The sequence below is a fragment of the Argentina anserina genome, chromosome 4 (genome assembly GCF_933775445.1).
Source record: "Argentina anserina chromosome 4, drPotAnse1.1, whole genome shotgun sequence".
Lineage (NCBI taxonomy): Eukaryota > Viridiplantae > Streptophyta > Magnoliopsida > Rosales > Rosaceae > Argentina > Argentina anserina.
In genome coordinates, this window is record NC_065875.1 from 24,773,157 (window position 1) to 24,793,910 (window position 20,754).

Below are 20,754 nucleotides of genomic sequence, written 5' to 3' on the forward strand. Positions count from 1 at the left end.
CTCTTAGGACAAGTCGACGTTGAGGGGGAAATAATGGAAATACCCTCGTGACGTGTCAGCCTTGTACCCAGGTATTGTTCATCTGTTCAATGTCCTAACAGATATTTTGTTTCCAGCTCCTCAATCTATGACATCAAAACTTGAAGCAACTAACTGCTAGGTTAGTTTGTGTCATTCATCTCTCACCTGTCAATTTAAGCTTGTAGAGCCAATATAAGCTAATGTGTAATATTTGGTAATTTACGACTCATTTCATCATCTTATTAAATAAACGCCACCAACGTAAAAAAATGTCAAAGAACTGATATGATAATCACAATTAGAGTGACAGGAAATCATCAATGCAAGACTGTTGCCAAGTTCTGAAGTCACATGAATGCATTTGGGGTACTAGTTGTATAATTTCATTACCCAAAAGGGCTGAAATGAAAGATGAAACTTCAGTTCCATACACATTGTCAGTTGTAAACTTGCAATAGCTGTAGAGATTTCACAAAATGGGGATTACAGAATCTGTTCTTTTTTCTTTTTGTTTTTCTTTATGAAGTATGTCCTTCATTGTTGGACAAAAGAAGAGAAATATGTGTACTAAGTAGCCCCCAAATTCTGAGTATCAGGTGCTTTCTTCAGAAAGAAGCTTAGGCCGATTTGTGTGGTGCGCTTGGAAAGAACTGAGATAGAAAGAGAGAACAATTAGGTTAGCTCAATGTGCATTGATAACTTGTGAAGAAGATATGAAACAACGAAATGCCTTCAAACCTTTTGCCTTGGTTTGTTTATTGGATGCAACAACAGTTTTCTTCCAACTCTCATACGCCTGCTTGTCCATTGTTTTGCGTTTTTTATACATTGAAGGCTGCAAGTGCATTAAACAGTTGTAGTTTCAGCATCAAAATTCAGTTGTAACTAATGAGGCGTAGTCTAGAGGCTATTAACTTAAAATAGTACATTATGACCCAATTAGAATTCAGGACAGGAGAACATATCTCACAAGCATTCAAAGATCAGTTAACTGTGACAAGGTATCACAATTAGACTAAACCAAACAGACTCTACACAAGTACAAATTGTTGGGACTATGCAATCACAATGAATTCCTGCATAGGGGGGGCAAATAAACTAGAATTACATTCTTAGTACCTCACATCCTTCATCAGATGAATAACCACCATCCTCAAGTTTCCTTTTTTCTGGCAAAACATCAAGAAGTTCTGCAGGGAAATGAACAAGAAAAGATGCGCTAAGTCAATTGAAACTTGACAATGAGAATCTTTTATCAACAATCTTCTAGATAAAGTTTCAAGTAAAAGTCAGCAGCAGACACCTACCTCGGTTCCCCTTGATATCCTTGGGATCTTTCTTTTCCTTTTCGGTCCCAAAAACATCAAAGCACAAGTCCTTCATAGAAACAGAAACCTGTCGAACAAAATCACGAACACTTGTACATAAGTAAAGACTATACATAACATTACAGTTTGCAATATGAGACTGCTGCATTAAAAAGTTTCCTTACCGAAGAGAATTCAGCTTCAGAAGTACCACTGAGCTCAATTAATTTAATCTTGTCTACTTTTAGCTGTAAAACACGCAGGTTATAATTAGTAAATGTCACCACTCTTCCGGTCCCTGAATTGTGTGAAAACAGAAATCAATCACAGTATACCTTCTGTTTCTTTGCACACAAATAGAATGCTACAGCTACAAACACAGGCCGAGTGAAGTCAGCGCCTGCCCGCCGCGAAGGCAACAATGATGCCAGAAACCGAGTCTTGTAACTGAAACACAAAAGTGTAAATACTCAATTTCCATACCAGACAACATTACCAATAGCAAAAAAAAAAATCAATTTCCACACCCAAATACCAAAATATAACTCCAAGGAACATACTAGTGTAATATGCAACCCTATAATGTATACACTGAAAACTGCAGTGGTACAAAGCCACATTGCAAAACAAAATCAAAACTTACAGCGACAAACCCTTTTGGACAAAAGGAATGATCCGAACACACCCAAACTGAATCGCCAATTCTCTAACATCCAATTTATTCCTGCAACACCACAACACACAGTCCAATCCAATCCAATCATCAGTACCCACTTAATTTCAACCCCACACCGCAAATCGAAACAAGCAAAAAAAAGAAATCAAAAACCCACTTGACGCCGAGGCCGTTCTGCAATGAATTAAAGGATCTAGTGTAAGCCTTCTCCGACATCCCACTAACCTTTACCGCCTTGTGCCGATCAAACAAAATCCCCGACCTATAAAACCACCCGACCACATTAAACCCAAAATCAAACAGCAACCTTAAATCTCAAAAACCCGAACAAATGTGAGAAACTGTTGAATCAAAATGTACCTTGTCGCTGCTATTTCTAAGCAGATCACTGCCTTGCACACCTCGCCCTGCAAAAATTACACCCACAAATTTTAAGTAGCCAGTTTCCCACATTATGGTTAGGATTGAAATGAGATGGGATGAAACTTACGACGCCGATGACGGAAGAATCGAACTGAATGTCGCAGAGGCGGCGGAGTTCGGCGGCTCTGCGGACGACTTGCTTGGAGTCGGAGAGGTCAAGCTTCTTGGCTATGTCTGAGAGATCCATTTACGTTTGGGGAGATTTGTGTGGTTTAGGGGATCTGAGAATAGAGAAGAGGGGCTGTGAATCATAGGCCATATATGCCGACGCCGCCAAAAGGCGGGAACTCAATTTACAAGCTTTCGCGCTCGCTGAGATTTCCCGGTTACCTTTTGGCGCCCTGCATGTTATAAATTGACGTCGTCATTTTTCTCCGAGGGTAATTTTGTAATTTTGTGAGTTTCAGAGGTTGTTATGGCATGTTTATAGCAAACTAGTTATCACTTGTGGATTGGTAATTTGGTATCATGGTGAAAGAGTTCGACGATTCGATAGAAGTAAATTTCAGTGTTCATGGTAACCTAACATAGTAACTTTTAAGGATTCATACAAAGCGCAAGGCTGATCTACTTTCAATGTGAAAACGACGCTGTTTCTTTTCCTCCGAACATAACTATTGAATTTCAATGCATAATTCGCAATGCTTCTGCTGAGCAACTGTTCGGACAGGGAGGAAGGTCACGCCGTCAGGCCATATTGAAGATGTTTAAAGACATTGGTTTGAGTTGGAATGCCATCACTGAGAACCTGCGGCAGGTACAGTGGATCAAAATTGAAGCTTCTGTGCTGCTAATTCGATGTCTCAATTGCTGGTTCTTCTGTCCCGCTGCTATTGATCAACTGGTAAACCAATGAGAGGCGGCAGCACGATTAGTTCTGGAGGAAAAAGACCAATAAATGATAGAATGGAAGTGGAGAAAGGCTTGTGTTAATGTGTGCGGGTACATACCAAGGAGCCAAGTTGCTCATATGCTTCCATTACTTTAGGATCTTCCTCGTCTTCGTAACCTACTTGTATTATTCTTGGTCCATTGACAGACCAAAAGGCTCTTAGACCTGCCTCCTGGAAGGGGAGAAAGCCATAGATGAGACAATTATAGAGAACCTGGGAAACTATATTATCCATGATAGATCAAAACTAAAATAAAGATAGACACAAAGCATGAAAAGGAAACTAAAGCTTGATTTTTTTAGAAAACACCTTACTTATCCAGTTATCCCCGACAATGAAGATGTTCTCATTCTTTATTATACATCTTATCTATAGAGCATAACAGGCAGATGTCACAGAAAGCCCTCCACAAATGTATCGGCATTTACGCAATTCATCCAAAAACACTTGTAGTATAGATTTTTCCCTTTGTTAGTAAATCACATTCCATTGATATCACATGTCTGTTTATGAATTTAAAAAGATGAAGCCACATACCATTCACTAATAAAACAAATCAGGATAGAACTTATGGCATGCAGAGCACCCTTGGAAAAGAAGCCAAATGAACTGGTAGTTAGTTACCTGTAATGTGATCATGTATATTGCCTCCAGGGCTTCAGCACGAATTTCAGGATCATCAACTGGCTCACGCTCAATTGAAAGAGCACTACTAACCTCAAGTGGCATTTTCGATCTATCTTGCTGACTGTAAATCTGGGCACCATTACCATTTCAATAGAAGAGGATATGAAATGAAAAATTAAAAAGTAGCAGAAAGAAACAGTTACACACTGCTCCATCCAATTGATAAAACAGTTCTAAACTCAAGAAGAAGGTGCTTAGGTTACCTACTTACCTTGTTACCAGCAACAGGCAGAAGCAAAGCTGGCCAGAGAAACTCTGAAATCAAAAGCAAATTCTGAAGCTCGCTATCAGCTTCAAAACAACAGTTACGAATAGTTCCAGAGACCTGTGAACAAACAAATCATTAGAAAATAGGTGCAGTGGCTATGTACACTTCCTTAGCTATATTGGCACCATGATTGGCTGCTCAACTTTGACCACAGTAATCTGTGTATGATAGTTGATGATATCGAAGCATTCAAAAAGCCCAATTCATTATATAGCAATCAAACATTTAAATGATAGCTGTCCTAACGGTAAAATATGATTGTACACAATACTTAATTACAGTTTCTCCACACACACCTCCTCAAATCATAATGTTGTCTGGTGTACTAGAGCTACTTCACCTTTAGCTTGGTTGATTCAACTCGGGCCAAGTCATATAGAAATTGTTTACGGTAACAATTAATATTCAGAAGGTAAATGATACTTGTTCCACTACATCAAAAGAATGCAAAGTTCCTTATCATAATTAATTTAGGTGATCAATTTTACATACCCCTTTCCTTCTCAACGGGCTAGAAGAGTCATACTGTCTAATAATCTGCTTCAGAAGGCCACGCTTAGGGTCCAGTAAAAGTTTCCTGCCTGCTTCTTTCTTTGAGATGTTCACAAGTATAGACCCAACATGTTCAAATGGATCTTCTGATACATGTGAAACAAAAGATATCAAAGCAATTATAAACATTTCACCATCATGTACCAAGTACACAAAGAAGAGCGAAACAAACTTATAGAAGAAACAACACACCGGTATCTTCACCAGAGGTGGATCTACAGAATGATCTCACAAGCTTCATAACATAGAGCCCTTGCATTTTCTCATCTCCGGACTAAAACAAAAACATAGTTTCCATTTAATGTTTCAAGTCACAGAACAGAATAAAACAGAATTGATATATTTACATTACCAATTTATGTATATATATGACTTCAAAAAATGCATTGTTTCATATAACCATAAGGCAATATTAGCATACAAATATACTGGAATTTCTCCAGTAGAAGAGAAGGAGGGGATAACGTTGATACAATATCATCTTTATTTATGCTAATGTCTTGGGAATCTATCAGAATATGAACAAAGGAGTATAAACACACCTGGAGTATGGAAGCGGTACCACTTTCAAATTGTGTGAGATTAACTAAAAGCATCACCAACAGCCGGCTAATATTAGGCTCTGACTTAAATAAAAGGTCCATAGCCAGGTTAATCAATCCCATGTCAACCATCTTTGCTGCTACAGCCGACCTTTGGGAAAGATTAACAAGAGCTACTGCTGCAGGTTCTGAGACCTCCTGGAAAATATCAAACCAATTGTTTTCATTCAAAACATTATACAGTGGACAATGCTAACAATAAGTGCAAATGAGTAGAGGTCTACGCAGTGGCATCTGTTAGAAAAATTGGACATCAAAAACCCAAATTCCATGCACTTTCTGCATCATTGCGCAGTGATCAAATTTAAAAGTTTATAAAACAATTGCAGGAAGAAGTTGCCAAAAAAATTACAACACCTTGTTTCCACCTAAGAGCCGAGATAATGGCGGCAGGAGAATGTCTGCATGATTGGCAAGCGACTTCAAGCCATCTTCAGACCCGGTTAATCCATGAACAATATCAACAGCAGCCTTTTTCAACTATATAAACATGAAACTGTTAGCCAACTATCCACTACCATGAATCAAAATTGCATTCTATTATATTGCAAATAATCTAAATCCAATTACATGCTTATATCAACCACATATGCTCAAATTAAAGGAGTTCAATAATACTAGTAACTCAAATATGCAGACGAGATGATACTAAGCCAGAACATTCACCAGAAAGTTAAGTCCCATTGGAATTAAAGCCTGAGACTTTATATACTGTGGTGGGTTTTTGTAAGCAAGTTAAGGGGGTGGGTATAGATGAGAATGAAAGTTGCTTACATTTGGAGATGGAGAAGATAGAAAGCCCACTAGTTCTTCCAGTTCTGTCGCCATGGTTGCTTGTCTTTCGCCGCTGCCGCAGATACTGTGTCCCTTGTTATGTACACTCCAGACTTCTATGAAGTCCAGACTCCAGACTAACTCAAAGAGCATACGACGCCGTTTTCCACTGCCCCGTGAAACTATGGGTCTATGCCCTCAGTGGTGAGGCTGCTAGAGAAATGTTTTACCGTATTTGCTAAATGTTAAATTGTTTATCATTCGACAGTAAATAATTTGACAGTAAAAAAGTAAGAACAAAAAATTACTCCTTTCATCATTGGAAAATAAAAAAGTACGAACTTTTGTGATATGTCATTACATAAAATGCACATTAACCGGTATGAAAGATTTGAAAGTGTATTTTTTTTATTTTAAACTAATTTATTTCACAGTAAGCTATTACATAGTCAGACTAATTTAATGGTCTGACCGCTTTACTTAAAACTCTTAATAGAGAGAATATTTAAGATAAGTTCGAACGAACTTGAAATTTATATACATTTGAATGAATAAAAATATTCAATGACACTATTTATTGTGTGCTTTTCTTATATTATTAAGTATGAAATTGAATTGTATCATATGAAAATAAAAGAATACGACTAAAACTTTTAAGTAGATGTGACCATTAGATCTACGTACTTTCGTTTGAAACTATCAACTTATCAAACATTCAAGCAAATGAAAATGAAAGAAGACGACTAAAACTTTTCAAGTGAATGTAAACGTTAGATTTACGTATTTTCGTTTGAAAGTTGAAACTAACAACTCATCGAACATTCATTAGCAGAATTTTATTATATGTTTTTCTTTTTTTGAGTTAATATTTTTTTAATTTTTTCTAAATTGTTAAATTTTAATATTTTTTTTATTGGAAGTTAAATATTAATAGTTAATAAATTAACCGTGGGAAAGAAAATCGGGTGTCCAGTAAAAAGAAAAATAAAAAACTAAACTGGGAGCTTCTCTATCATCACCGACAGAGATCATGTTTGTGTCTTTCCCCACTTTGCCACTCTTTCCCCGTCAGATCTCCGACCGGCTAAACAGACCATTCTGACGCCACAATGCTCCCGTCTCAAAATGTACGTACCCTTATCCCTCACACATCTCTACAATTATATCATGAATCCAAACATTTGTTCTAAACAGACTAGAATCGAATTTGTTGGCAGATTTACTGAGGCTCGGTAATGAATTTCTGGGTTTGGAGAGATGAGAAGAGGTGTGATCGGCGCGGTTCTCAGGTATCTTGGTCAAAGTGAGCATGATACTCCTCGCCTTGTTCGTAGAGGAAGAAGATTCAGTCGCATTTCTATACTCCAATTCTCGCTCTGGGTTTTTGTCTTTGCAGCGATCTTTCTGCTCTACTTCCTCTTCTTTGGCCTCGTTATGTTATCTCCAGGTATGCACACATATTAGCTGATGATACATTTCCGTACTGTTACGTATGTGGTACAGTATAACTAATGGTGTTCATTTTCTTTTACTCATTGTAGCTAAGATTGAACAAACTTCTGATAGCTCAGTAAAGCATGAAACTTTGCCGTCTGTTGGTGTGAATGTTTCAGTGAAGAAAGAATCTCCGCCGCGAGATGGTGGAAGCAAGCATCGTAAGAAATGTGAGTGCTCCTTTGTGTTATTTTTACATCTGGAGTTTGGAATTGGATGATATGAGTATATGACACACATAAAGTGACATCCCTTTGTTTGGTTCAGATTTTCCTTGCGAGATTGGGTTAAAGGAATCAGTAGATTATTTTAAGGAACCTAGGGAAGTTATGAACTTCACGCAGTTTTCGCTAGATTACATAGAGCAAGAGGAAAGGCTTTCTACTAATGGTATATATGCACCTAGTTTTGGAGGGCATCCGACCCTTGATGAAAGAGAGCGGTCCTTTTATGCCGTAAATCAGACTCTTCATTGCGGATTTGTCAGAGGGCCTTCAGGGTCCTCGACCAGTGGATTTGATATTGATATGAAGGACAGGGCATATATGAATGATTGTAAGGTTGCAGTATCTTCTTGCATTTTTGGGAGCTCTGATTTTCTAAGAAGGCCTGCAAGAAAAAAGGTAAATGTGCTGCTCCTTATCAAACTTCTCTGTTCCTCATTTCGTATGGCATTTGATTAAGTAGGTTTTTGGTCTCTTTCTTAACTTCTTTTGTTAAGACCCTTAGTTTTGTACAGATATATTCATAGATGAAGGTATGAAAGTGATTGTTGCAAGTATAATGTTTATCAATGAGTACGGTGGTGCTTTGTTTTGATATTAAAAGATTTTGCGAACTTGCTTTCCTTCAGTGTTGATATTGTATCCATATCTGCAGATCAGTGACTACTCCAAGAAAAATGTTTGTTTTGTAATGTTTATGGATGAAGAAACCCTGACAAAAATATCATCAGAGGGGCATGTTCCTGATGACACAGGATATATTGGCTTGTGGAGGATTGTTATAGTGAAGAACCTACCATATGCAGATATGCGCAGAACTGGAAAGGTGCCTAAACTTCTGTCACATCGCCTTTTCCCCTCATCATGGTAATACTTGCACCATGATCTAGCGCGCGGTTTTGGTGATGTTTTGGCTTGCTCAATTCTGATTAAGTTTTTAACGCACTTCCCTGCTCTTTTTATTCGTGTTTACAGGTATTCCATTTGGGTTGACAGCAAGTTACGACTAAATACTGACCCAATGCAGATTATTGAACACTTTTTATGGCAAGCAAAATCAGAATTTGCCATTTCCAATCACTATGATCGGCATTGTGTTTGGGAGGAAGTGCTCCAAAATAAGCGTCTCAATAAGTATAATCACATAAAAATTGATGAGCAGTTCAAATTCTACCAGTCTGATGGCCTCATCAAGTTTGACCCTACAGACCCAAATACTCCTCTTCCAAGTTGTGCGTGTTATTGACATTTTGTTACTTGTAAAGATAGTGCGTTCCTTTAACAGAGATCAACCAAATTATATGCTGATTTGGTGTGCCATTTACCTTGCAGATGTTCCAGAAGGTTCATTTATTGTCCGTGCACATACACCTATGTCGAATTTATTTTCATGCCTTTGGTTTAATGAAGTTGACCGTTTTACCTCCCGTGATCAGCTAAGCTTTGCATATACTTTCTTAAAATTGAGGAGAATGAACCCAGATAGACCATTCTACCTAAATATGTTCAAGGTACTGGAAAGTTTTAGCAATATAGAAAAATTATTACATATACTTCTGTTAGTTGTTATATTATATCTCCGCTGTTTTCTTTGATGCAATGAAGTATCCTATATACTTATTGCAGGCAATTGTGCTCATAGACGTGCATATGTTAGGTTTTTTTATCATACGTATAGACTTCATTTGAAGTTGAATCAAAATTTGTTGTCAGTGTTGAGGTCATTGTTTGAACTAATTTCTTACTGTCCATGTTTTCCAGGATTGTGAGCGCAGAGCACTAACAAAGCTATTCCGGCATAGGGCAGAGCTTTCTACTCCACCTGTTGATTGAAAGTTATGAGCAAGAGTGGTTACTTTAATTATCCCTCAAAATCACAACACATTGGTGGTTTCCAATTTTGTAGTGGCTGAAAATGCATATATCTTTGAGGCTTAGTTTCCTCTAGGAATTCTCTTTCAAACCCAACTTTCTAATTTTCATGAAAGAAGGGTTAGAAACTAACAAATTATAGATTTGGTTCGTTTTATGATACGGTAGCTGATCTGACAATTGAATGAGTCTTTTTTGGTTATAAAACTTGGTGTCACTGTATAAATGTTGTGTTTAATTGTTGAATAATATTTGGGGGTTCAAACTTTCAGCAACTTGAAGAAGAAACCAACTGAGGCCTGCTAATGCTGTAAAGAGCAATCACGGCAGTGTTTTGTGGAACGGTCTTTCAAGATCTTTCGGTGCTAAGATTACTCTTATGATCCGAAAGTACCAAACTATGAATCATTGGAAACAAGATGATGCACTGTCATCATATGCTTTCTTGAAGAACAATCCCATTGAGTTCGCAATTTTTTATCTATCTCCGCAATTTCTTTATATATACCACTGGGATGCAACAACACTAGCGTAGATGGTACTAAAAGTGTGCAACTAAAAGAGTACCGATCTCACAATTATGTTACCGCATTTTTAAAATAAATGGAGACGTCGAGTAGTATTGTTTTCGGTGATTTGTTACTTAAAAGAGTTACAGAGACTATATATATATAAAGGACTCGCCAGACCGAGCTGGACATACGAGACAACACGAAAGACGGAAATGGAGAAATGCTTGATCAAATGCTCTCACACCACGGCTCTCTTGAGAACCCTTAAACCCCTTCACCGCAAACCCCACATGCGCTTCTCTTCAACGCCAATCCGTTCCGGCCACGCCCTCCGATCGCCGCGCAGAGCCTACGACGCATTGCTGTTGGACGCCGGAGGAACTCTGTTGCAGTTGGCCAAGCCCGTCGAAGACGTTTACGCCTCCATAGGAGCCCAATACGGTGCGTTTCAATGCCTCAATCTTTCAATTCCCAATTGATCGACAACTTGATACAACACAACTTAAGTTTAAACTTTGAACCCTGTTGTACATATACATAGGTGTCACTGCAACTCCGGCTGAAATCAAACAAGGTTTCAGAAGAGCTTTCTCTGCTCCTTGGCCTCAAAAGCTCCGATACCAGGTCATATTTGTTTCTTACATTTTTTCTGGTTCATTTAAAATTGTAAGACTCACTCTTTTGTGTGTGTTGATGATTAGGGAGATGGGAGGCCGTTTTGGAAGTTAGTTGTTTCCGAAGCCACTGGTTGTTCTGATGTTGATTATTTCGAACACGTCTATCAGGTACATTAATTTAATGATGCATTTGTATACCTCATGATTGGGATGAGCATAGAGAGGTTTGGAATGAATGATGAGTTTGGTTGGTACATTTATGATCAGTACTATGCTAAAGGTGATTCGTGGAAATTACCGGATGGAGCTTATGAGACAATGCTACTTCTCAAGGATGCTGGAGGTTAGCTCATCAGTACTACAAGGACTATTCTTGTTGTGTTGTAATTTCTTACTGTAACTACATTGTTTGGAAACACAGTTAAGCTTGCTGTTGTGTCGAATTTTGATTCCCGCTTGAGGAAGTTGCTTGAGGAGCTGAATGTGTTGCATTTGTGAGAAACTGAGCATCGTACCTTGTTTATTCTGGTTGCTAATTGTTACACGGGGAGCAGAAATTAAGTGTCTTTTGTGTTTGCTTTGTTTGCAGGTTTGATGCTGTTATCATTTCTTCCGAGGTTGGTTCTGAAAAACCAGATGCGAGCATATTTAAAGCTGCTTTAGGTATGTATGGAACCACCATATTCAGAGTTTGACTCAAAAACTACTTAGTGTTGTATTAAATTAGTAAGACTTATACCTGTTGGTATGAACTGTGCATTCATCTGTTTCTTTTTCTTTTTTTTCCAATGCTTTCCATCAGAAGTCTCTTTTTTCTTAAACTCAGTGATTGTTGCTCAACATGTTTTGACAAGATAACCTGCAGAATCAACAGTATTACCATTGAAATCATGATTTATTGCTCTAGACTTGCTATAATGCTAGAGTATACATTGGAATCTGTCTTGAAAATTCTTGAATATTTACAGATCAAACTCACGCGGATGCTAGCAGGGCAGTACATGTTGGCGACGACGAAAAAGCAGATAAGGTTGGGGCCAATGCTGTTGGAATCAATTGCTGGTAAGAGTCCTTAGCACTTAAACACGTGACCATCCTTATCTGATGCTCTTTGATGAAGATTCATATTAAGTAGATATAAAATCCTTTCGGAGTCAGATAAAAAGATGGCTCACTGCATTTTTGATCATATGCCTGGTTTATATGTTAATTAGGATGTTTCATTGATTTTGCGGTACATAAGGAGCTAGCTTACAAAATTAGCACTTACTTTCTGATATGGTTGATACTTTAGTTACCACTTTATTTGAATAAGCAGGTTATGGGGAAAGGAGGTGAAGACATTCTCTGACATTCAAACGAGAATACTTATTTCAGAGTCATAGCTTTCAAAGGATAATAGGTGCCGGAATGTGTTTGTTGTTTGTAATGTTGTCCAGTCTATACCTTAAATACTACTCATTTTCGGGTATTACACAAGTGGGATTTATCTTCCAGAATCTATGTAAAATAACATTGATCGGCCTCAGAAGGTTGATTAATGTTCAAATTACCAGCTGTTTAGTGGTTTATTACAAAATTCCAGCCGTTTAGTGATTTATTACGATATTTCAGCTGCCTTGCTTATAGAAATGTGATTGAATCCCTGCTCTAGACTTTTGTTCTTCACAGCTTCATGTATGATAAATTTAAGTCTATGAGATAAGTGAGAATGTGGCCAAAAGGGAGAGGAGAAAGAAAACCAGTATTTCGATGGAGGTTATTGTTATCTAAAAACGAGTTAATACTTGGACAACCTCTACTCCGTATCAGAGAACTCATCTGTAAACGATAAACAGGAAATAAAAGAATATGGTTATTCAATTCTGTGTCGTTACTACATCACGAGTCATTTCATATTCATAGTAATCCAGTTTTGTTCTTAATATGAACTTTGTGGACTACTATATAACTGGTTCATCCGCCAAGTCTAACAGTGTAGTGAACTGTGAAACCAGCACTAAAATGATATTCATGAAAATCAATTGAGATTGCAGACAATAATATTACATTACCTAATCATTGGTACAACTTCTGAAACAAATGCTATGAAAATCAAACAAATTATCTATGCAAGATACCGATACAATTTTTTGTCTGTACTGTCCCTTTCCAAGAACTCTCGCTCAATAAGGGACTCAATACGTTTCTTAATCTCTGTTGGGTTGGCCAGAAATCGTGATTGCAGCTGCTTCGTAACCTCAGATATCACATTATTATGATCCAGAGTCCTCCTTGACTTCATGATCCTCACTATTGCAGCTTCAATCTGGGGCTTCCTGTCCTCCTCCACTCTCTGACGAGTCTCTTGTTTTTCAGGTTCTGATTCTTTCTGCGCAACCACGGTTCCTATCTTCACCTTGTACAGCTTGCTTGTGAACTTGTCGTTAACAAGAAAAGTGTCATCCTCACAAATGTCTTTACTCATAGGCTCTTTCCGAAGAACATTCTTTCCCTTCACGCAGGCCATCGATTGCAGACACCTCTTCAAATCTATGGCTGGAATCTCAGTGGCCTGCTCAATCTCCTTATAGTTAAGTCTATCAGCATTGTTGAATAGCATTAGGACACACATTTGGTAAGTGGAAACATTCAACTCATGCTTCTGGCCCTTCCCAAACGTAGACTTTATATCTGCTGTGCCCATGTTTGTCTGCCAGGACAACCTCCGACCTGTATGGGTTCCCAGGTAATATGAGCAGAATTTTTCACAGAGTGCTGACATTTCTGCTGGAAGGTTACATGAGATGCTTGGTTGAGTGGGCCAGGATCCTGTTGTCAGAACCTGGACAGTCAATGTAGGTCCATCTCCTAGCTCAGGATGGCTTGCATAAAATCCTTGCATTGTATCCTGAGACGTTTTCATATCTGTGAACATACCCTCTAATTTTGAAGTAAATTGGTACCCACATTCTGTCTTGAGCTTGATTATTAAACTTCTCTCTGCATCATCAGAGACAGTTTTCCCAGACAAAAGCCTCTTTGCTAAGTGCTGTTTATAATATTTCTCAAACACATCTTTCTCCTGCAAGTAACGGAACAACATCATCACCTTGTCAAGAATAACTTCTACATCCTCCTCACTGACCCCCTTTAACCCTTTGCGTAGTTTGTCATCAACAAACAGTGAAATGAACTCAGGGGAACGGGTATTTAAATTGATAAAATACTCGAAAGAGGAATTCAAACCATTCTGGAATGTCTTGTCATTGTTAAATGACAATTTGATGACGCTGTCATACTTATCTTTCTCATCCAAGAGCCTCTGCACAAATTCCACTGGATCCTTCAACCTTTCTGGATCAGTAACCAGCTGTTTACCAGTTTCCCTGATGTGAGAAGTCATCACTTCTCGTATTGTTGACAGACCATTGGAAACCCGACGAAACAAGTTGTACATTCTGCCAAGATCTTCGTACTTATCATCAAGGAGCATGTTCACCAAGCCTGAATTGTCCATGTGGACTAGTCGCAGCATGTGATTTGCAATCATCTCCTTCTCCACCACATTTGTAATCTTGACCTCGCTTTTTGCATCCAAGTAATGTGTCACCCTCTCAAGTTCCTCATTTAGGCGCTTCTCCGCCTTCTTCAGATAATCCCCACAATCACAGCACTCAATAAATTTCTGAGATTCACCCTTGTAAAATTCAGCCGAAACTTCAAGAAACGGATTCTCAAAGTCCTCCTGGTAAACCGAAGGCCCCAACTCCATCAGCATCTTTATTATATTCCTCATCAACCCCCGGTTGATAACTTCACCAGTCCGTTCTCTAAGTACTAGTTCAAGAAGTGTGTTTAATAGCCTCGTCTGGATATTGCTCGAGTGAATGATATTATCTCTCCAAAGATTCAGCCCAAGCTCGTGAACAGGTGTCTTCTGCGCACTCGGAATATAAGTCCTGTCCATGTACATCAATATGTCTCGTATCATCTGCAACGCCTTGTTGTGGTCCGACCACAACTTATTCATCTCTTCCAGAAACATCCCTCCTTGAGCCGCTTCAATACACTTTGATATCTCCTTGAGATGAGCCGCCATCGTCTTAACCAGCCCCATGTACAGCTTCTCACCGTACTTGTGCAGCACCATATTGTAGGCATTTCTATAATCCATAAAACAACAACAACAACAACAACAACAACAACAACAACAACAACAGCATAGCAACATCATGGTCGATTCTCGCAAACGAAACCAAAATCCTGATCATACTCATAATCTTAAGCACCTATTGCATTTCGTAACCTAATACTTCCTTCATCATTTCACAGCCTAATCCTGATCAGCATCTAAGTTTCTTACTACACCAGTAACAATTGGGTCGACCCTAACACGAAATCGGAATCGGATTCCAATTCATTACAAAATCTCTTGAAAACTAAACACTAAAGCAACCGAAGCCCCTACCTAATTAAGCCAGGCTCATATGCAACAGAATCAAACTAATCAAAGTCAAAATCATCACCAAGAAGAAGAAAAATCAATAATAAAAAAGAAGACGAACCTGTAAAGCTCTTCAAAACTGAGGCCACTAGCATTGTGATTGTAAATCTCACGGATTGCATGCTCCAGAACCTTCCAGGTCTTCTCGGCGTATTTCGGATCCACCACCACTCTGTGCTTGAACGCCTCTATCTGGAAATTCCTCTTCTTCTGATTACTCATCCTCGCTCTTCAAATTCCTCAAGGCCTCAGAAAATCCCAAACCTTCTCGCCGGAGCTTTTAAACAGTTGCGATTGCGCAAAGTAAAAACTAATTGCTAGCGTTTTTTGATTACAAACGTTTAAATCTCACCGAAGCGAAAAATCGAAGGCTGGGGAAGCAAGCAAACGGCCGTTGGCTTGTGTGATTGGTTTTGGGATGGCCATTTCTTCTCAGCTTTGGTTTTTGGGAAGAAGAAAAAACATGGGTTTTCTTTTTCATTTTTTTCTTCGGTCGTTAAAAAAATTAACCGAAAACGCTTAAATAGTATTTCCCGCTCGGGTCAATAACCAAAACCCGGCCCACTGGGCCTGGCCCATTATCAAATCCATCTTCAAATTAAAGCGGTCGCGGTTCGGCAAATTCACGCCGACGTGAAATTGAAGCTACTTCGGACTTCGGAGCTTTGTATATAAAGCGGCGGTTACCAGAAGCAGAGCGCTAAAGCTTTGATTTGTATCGGGTATGTTTTCGTAGCTACTTTTGTTTCTTTTGATAATTTAGCTTGTACTGATTTCTGAGCAGATTCTGCTGCGGTAGGAACGACGTCGTTTAGCGGCAATGGCTCAGGAGAAGTACTCTCAGCGCGCTTTGTTCGGCGGCGCTATCTCTAGCCTCTTCCCTGATCGATTTCAGGTTGGGCTTTTCGTTTTTATCTTATTTATTTAGTTTTTTTTTTTAATTTTGTTACTTCAATTTTGTGTTGATTACCGATGAAATGTGTGGGTGAAATTGTAGGATGTGAGCAATGTTCGTCAGGTTCCTGATCACCAGGTTGGTTAATGGCTGTTGTGATTTTATCGCTGTTAGGGTTTTGTGGATTTCTGATATTATAATTGAGTATTGTTGTAGGAAGCATTTGTGGACCCTGCAAGGGATGAGAGCTTGATCATTGAGCTGTTGGATTTCAAGCCTGACGTTGCGGACAGTGGAAGTGCTACCTGGTTTCTTCAGGACCTTGCCACGGAGCAGGATGCCGAGGGAAGCGTGGTGAGTTTGATTTCTCGAGTTCTGCATTTTACGAATTGTGTTGGTTTTTACGAGTTTGAGTTGCGAATGGAGTTTGAGGTGTTTGCAGCTGATTTACTCATGTGGTGGATTGCGGTTTTGTTGTTTTTTGTATTGTTGGATTATGTTCAGGTGATTGAGCAGACGGGAGTCGTTGAGGTTCCTGGACTAAGTTACGGAAATGTACCTTCTGTTGTTACAACTGTGGTTGGTCAAATGGTATGCGGATTGTATTGCTTTTGATTGCCAAGGTCTATTGATTTTTGCAAATAATTGATACTTGTGGTTGGCCTGGTGTTTTATCTGTTATTATGTGTGCCTGATACCCATATTGAATATGACTTTGTTACTATATGGCCCATTGTTGTGGCATCATACTTCCATTAAGCCACAGATTGCTATTTTGATCTTCAAATGGATTCTTAAATGATCACTTGCTTATCGCAATCAACCATTGAAGTTGGTTTCTACCGTAAAGAGTAGTAAAGCTGAAGATGAGAAACAAACTGGAAACACTCATCTAGACATTCACTCTCTCTCTCTCTCTCTCTCTCTCTCTATATATATATATATATATATATATATATATATATATATATATCTGAGATGCATAACTTTGATGTCTTGGATGTTCAATATTGTACAAAACATTGAATCATATAACAATCAAACTCCCTGAGGATTGGACTACATATAGTTGATTGTTTTCCAGTCATTGAAGAGATGTGTTTTGCTTTCTTATCATTGGCAAAATGTTAAGCATGTTCCGTAGCATTTTTTCTCAGCTTGTGAACTCTAATTTTATGCTCTCATTCTTGTATGTAGGCCATCTCCAAGGGGCGACAAGGAAGGGAAGCACAAAATACTGTGAGGGTATGTTTTTCTCGTGGTCTCCAGCATTGTAAGCTGTTTCAGGACGTCCTGATTTATGTTGATTGTAGAATATGTACTAATTAGAGTGTACTGTATTAATTGAGTCCTGCAGGTCTATGTAGCAAATCTACGACTTAAGGGAGTTTCTACAGATGTGCTGATTACTGCATATGAACCCATTCATATCAAGTAAGTATCAGGCGTGAGTTCGAAAAGTTGTGGTTTTGTTGGTTTTTATGGTAAACAAATTACCTCTTAGAATCGAAGATGTCTAATTCTGTATGCTTACTGAACACAGATATTTTATGGGTAGGTATCGTAAGATTGATGGTAGACCTTCCTGAATATTATTGGGTGGTGGGGGTGCTATTATTAAAGATCTGGACCTCATATCATGATGTGCTTGCACAGCTATATACAAGGAAGTTCCTTGAACACCTTAATGAATCTAGGTCCAAGGAAGTTTTCCTCAGACACTTATCTTTTAATAGGAATATGGCTGTTTCGACTAGTATTTTGCATATGAGTGTTGTGAGTTAATCAATTAATAATGAGAATATGGAATATGTGCATCTTAATATATCTATAGATGCAGGCTGTTAAATTTCAAAGAGTAATTGTCACTCGTGCCTTCTGATGTTGAAATGCTTCTCTGATTTTTATTGCAGTCCTCTGAGCGAAAGTGCTACCGCTGTGGGAGCTGGTCTTGCTGCTCCTGCCTTACAATCTGGGCATGTGCCAATGCTCGAGGTCTTCAGATTAGCCGTGTCAAGCTTCAAAATCAATGACTGGAATCTCTTTGGTTCTGGGCTATGAGATGTGTTTTAAACACTGAAGTTCTCCAGAATCCAGAGTATTAGCCTAGTTTTAAACCTCTTTAGCATTCTCTCGCCTTTCATTCGTGTTAGTGGAACATTCTGATGCGATTTCTAGCTGGTTCTGATAGTGTGATATTTTCACACCAGTTGAAGCATTCGTCATCGCTTTCTATTGAATGTAGTCTTGGTCGTCTCAGATTAGCATAGACTAGGAAGTAGGAAGAGACAAGATTAAATTCATAAACCAAGGTAACCACGCACTTACTACATAAATTAAGGTAACCTATGCTCCTATACTAAAGTCGAAATCAATTTCACAGGCAACTTGCTTGAATTATGCAGTTGGTGGGTCCAGTTGTCTATAGTCTATACAATGTTTATGCTCTTGCGCTGTGTTTTCATACTTAATAGTCCGCAGATGATGACTACTGGTTGAAATTATGGGTGCGCATTTCACATCAAATCATTTCAAATCTATATACGATTATTTGAGTGTGACATAGAAGAGTATAGAACCTAGAAGGTTTCACATTACATTGTCTAACCCAATAAAAATTAGCAAATTTCGAATCTTACCTGCAGCTTCATCATCCTCAGCTTTTCCAACAATTGCATGCCATCTTAAGAAGTCATCGATACATGAGAATAATGAATAACTTCTTTAGGCATTCCATTGTATGTTAACTAACCAAGTGGAGGTCATAGTACTAGACCAAATGATATTATTCAAAGATTCGTAATTTTTTAGATTTCTATATAATGCAAGGTACTTCATACTTCATTAACAAAGATTCTTACTTTCAAATACATTATATCATAGATTCTTTATACTTTACTTTTAAAATGAATAAATGATATTTCAACCGTAGAATTATATATAAATCTAAACGGATCGTACCAGTAAGATAACCAACTTATATATTACAATGTATCTATTTTTAATCAAATTTACGACCCCTTTTTTATATGCTATGCACGGTACGATATATGCTATAAATTTTTAAGATATAATTTTAAAAGAACTTCTATTCATACCTCCGAAAAATAGTACTTAGACTTCTCTATTTTTTCAATTTTGTTTTGACTTATTCAACGTATGTGAAATTACCAAAAAAACATAAGAGTGGAAAAAAACAAGTTTAACCTGCCTATTTTATAATTTTTCCTTTTTCGTCAATCATTTATTTAGGCTAAGCCTAATTCAGAATAATAAATTGAATAAGATGATTTAATTACTTTCATTTTTATTGTTAAAAAATACAATAAATAACATTATTAATCTTCATGTATCAATTGAAAAGCTGCATATAATTTTTGATAAACTTCTTTTGAGAGAAAAATTGTTCAATAAATGTTAGAATTTTTCATCTCAATTTTACTATTTCGTGAATTTTAAATCAATAACTGAAAAAAAATATTGTTAATTATGAATTTAGGAGTGAAATAAAAAATTAATTTGAGAAAATAGATTATGTAATTCTAAAGAATTTTTCGATTTGTTTATAATAATTGAATATAAAAGTAGATTTGAAAAGATATTAATGAATAGTAAATTAATGTGATATCTAATAATGATATATTAATTATTAAAATTTTAAAAAAAATATGTAGGTCTAAATAGCATTTTAAGTATTTATAAAAGTAAAAATGAGACAGTGTAAATGTCTAAATAATGTTTTTAGAACTATCAATAGAAGGGCTTTCTAATTTTTATCCAAAAATATATATAGAAGTATTTTAAGCTGTGGACAAGTATATTACAACTGTCCGATCTGATGTGGCGTTGTCAACTGACCCACCAACTGCGTCAGAGATACTGTAAGAGAAGGACATTCCTCTATTACGACTGAGCTGGAAGGATAGTGGGGCCCACCTTACCATTATTATTGATTAGATTTGACCTTAACTGCGCTCCACTCTGACGTCACCGTGATCCATGTTTAATGAGGGTTTTAACACCCCCGCTAACTAAATCTCCAGGCCGGAATCCTCTGTTTGGACGATTTAAACATTTCTTACACCAAAGCAGATACTGCTAAGCTTTGACCGTACATTAGGATAGTCAATTACTTTCCCATCATCATCATGGTTAAAGAAAATAAAAAAATTCGTAGTTAACAAATATAGGTCGTAATCAAACTTCTTTCCACGAATACAAAATGAATTTACCGTACGTACGCGTACTTCGAATCTTTGATTCACAGGCGCTGTTGAAATCACATGTACAGGTAGTAACTTACTCTATCATCTTCCAAGTGAAACAGCATGCATGCATGATCATATTGTTCTCTGAAACTGATCACCGGTACTGTGTTTGGTGAGTTTTCAGAAACACAGTAATCTACGCATCTCAGGGAGCTCGACGCTGCTAGCTAGCTAGGGAGGCCG

The 20,754-nt window shown here is 37.8% G+C and overlaps 6 protein-coding genes across 8 annotated transcripts; 3 read left to right on the forward strand and 3 right to left on the reverse strand.

Annotated features, from left to right (window-relative positions):
• Window positions 1-334: 334 nt before the first annotated feature.
• LOC126791399 (origin of replication complex subunit 6) lies at window positions 335-2,636 on the reverse strand. The gene is made up of 10 exons (XM_050517849.1): window positions 2,495-2,636; window positions 2,365-2,411; window positions 2,162-2,266; window positions 1,972-2,052; window positions 1,664-1,775; window positions 1,514-1,576; window positions 1,329-1,416; window positions 1,141-1,211; window positions 760-856; window positions 335-671 (listed from the first exon to the last, which is right to left on the reverse strand). Exons 1-10 carry the CDS (start codon window positions 2,612-2,614, stop codon window positions 589-591), a joined length of 867 nt encoding a protein of 288 aa, XP_050373806.1. The 5' UTR covers window positions 2,615-2,636; the 3' UTR covers window positions 335-588.
• A 259-nt stretch (window positions 2,637-2,895) lies between these two features.
• Window positions 2,896-6,329, reverse strand: LOC126791124 (uncharacterized). 2 transcript variants are annotated; one of them, XM_050517529.1, is made up of 9 exons: window positions 6,204-6,329; window positions 5,787-5,909; window positions 5,370-5,567; window positions 5,020-5,101; window positions 4,768-4,913; window positions 4,219-4,332; window positions 3,945-4,076; window positions 3,378-3,491; window positions 2,896-3,268 (listed from the first exon to the last, which is right to left on the reverse strand). In XM_050517529.1, exons 1-9 carry the CDS (start codon window positions 6,255-6,257, stop codon window positions 3,218-3,220), a joined length of 1,014 nt encoding a protein of 337 aa, XP_050373486.1. In that variant the 5' UTR covers window positions 6,258-6,329; the 3' UTR covers window positions 2,896-3,217. The 2 variants fall into 2 exon arrangements, with proteins under 2 accessions (XP_050373486.1, XP_050373487.1); XM_050517530.1 differs by lacking the exons at window positions 2,896-3,268; window positions 3,378-3,491 and adding an exon at window positions 3,588-3,689.
• Window positions 6,330-7,196: 867 nt separating this feature from the next.
• On the forward strand, window positions 7,197-9,946 carry LOC126791448 (probable hexosyltransferase MUCI70). Its single transcript, XM_050517901.1, has 8 exons — window positions 7,197-7,330; window positions 7,421-7,650; window positions 7,745-7,867; window positions 7,965-8,320; window positions 8,577-8,788; window positions 8,897-9,153; window positions 9,254-9,432; window positions 9,683-9,946. The coding sequence occupies exons 2-8, from the start codon at window positions 7,461-7,463 to the stop codon at window positions 9,752-9,754; spliced, it is 1,389 nt and encodes a 462-aa protein (XP_050373858.1). The 5' UTR covers window positions 7,197-7,330; window positions 7,421-7,460; the 3' UTR covers window positions 9,755-9,946.
• Window positions 9,947-10,512: 566 nt separating this feature from the next.
• LOC126791407 (uncharacterized) lies at window positions 10,513-12,508 on the forward strand. The gene is made up of 8 exons (XM_050517856.1): window positions 10,513-10,746; window positions 10,847-10,929; window positions 11,007-11,090; window positions 11,190-11,265; window positions 11,344-11,416; window positions 11,512-11,585; window positions 11,891-11,984; window positions 12,241-12,508. The coding sequence occupies exons 1-8, from the start codon at window positions 10,518-10,520 to the stop codon at window positions 12,305-12,307; spliced, it is 780 nt and encodes a 259-aa protein (XP_050373813.1). The 5' UTR covers window positions 10,513-10,517; the 3' UTR covers window positions 12,308-12,508.
• A 378-nt stretch (window positions 12,509-12,886) lies between these two features.
• LOC126792761 (cullin-3A) lies at window positions 12,887-15,858 on the reverse strand. Its single transcript, XM_050519233.1, has 2 exons — window positions 15,470-15,858; window positions 12,887-15,067 (listed from the first exon to the last, which is right to left on the reverse strand). The coding sequence occupies exons 1-2, from the start codon at window positions 15,628-15,630 to the stop codon at window positions 13,030-13,032; spliced, it is 2,199 nt and encodes a 732-aa protein (XP_050375190.1). The 5' UTR covers window positions 15,631-15,858; the 3' UTR covers window positions 12,887-13,029.
• Window positions 15,859-16,002: 144 nt separating this feature from the next.
• Window positions 16,003-18,608, forward strand: LOC126792780 (uncharacterized). Of its 2 annotated transcripts, none has more exons than XM_050519258.1 (8): window positions 16,003-16,130; window positions 16,208-16,303; window positions 16,406-16,441; window positions 16,520-16,657; window positions 16,808-16,894; window positions 17,501-17,548; window positions 17,661-17,737; window positions 18,217-18,607. In XM_050519258.1, the coding sequence occupies exons 2-8, from the start codon at window positions 16,229-16,231 to the stop codon at window positions 18,362-18,364; spliced, it is 609 nt and encodes a 202-aa protein (XP_050375215.1). In that variant the 5' UTR covers window positions 16,003-16,130; window positions 16,208-16,228; the 3' UTR covers window positions 18,365-18,607. The 2 variants fall into 2 exon arrangements, with proteins under 2 accessions (XP_050375215.1, XP_050375216.1); XM_050519259.1 differs by having other exon boundaries at window positions 16,025-16,130; window positions 16,193-16,303; window positions 18,217-18,608.
• The last annotated feature ends 2,146 nt before the right edge of the window (window positions 18,609-20,754 follow it).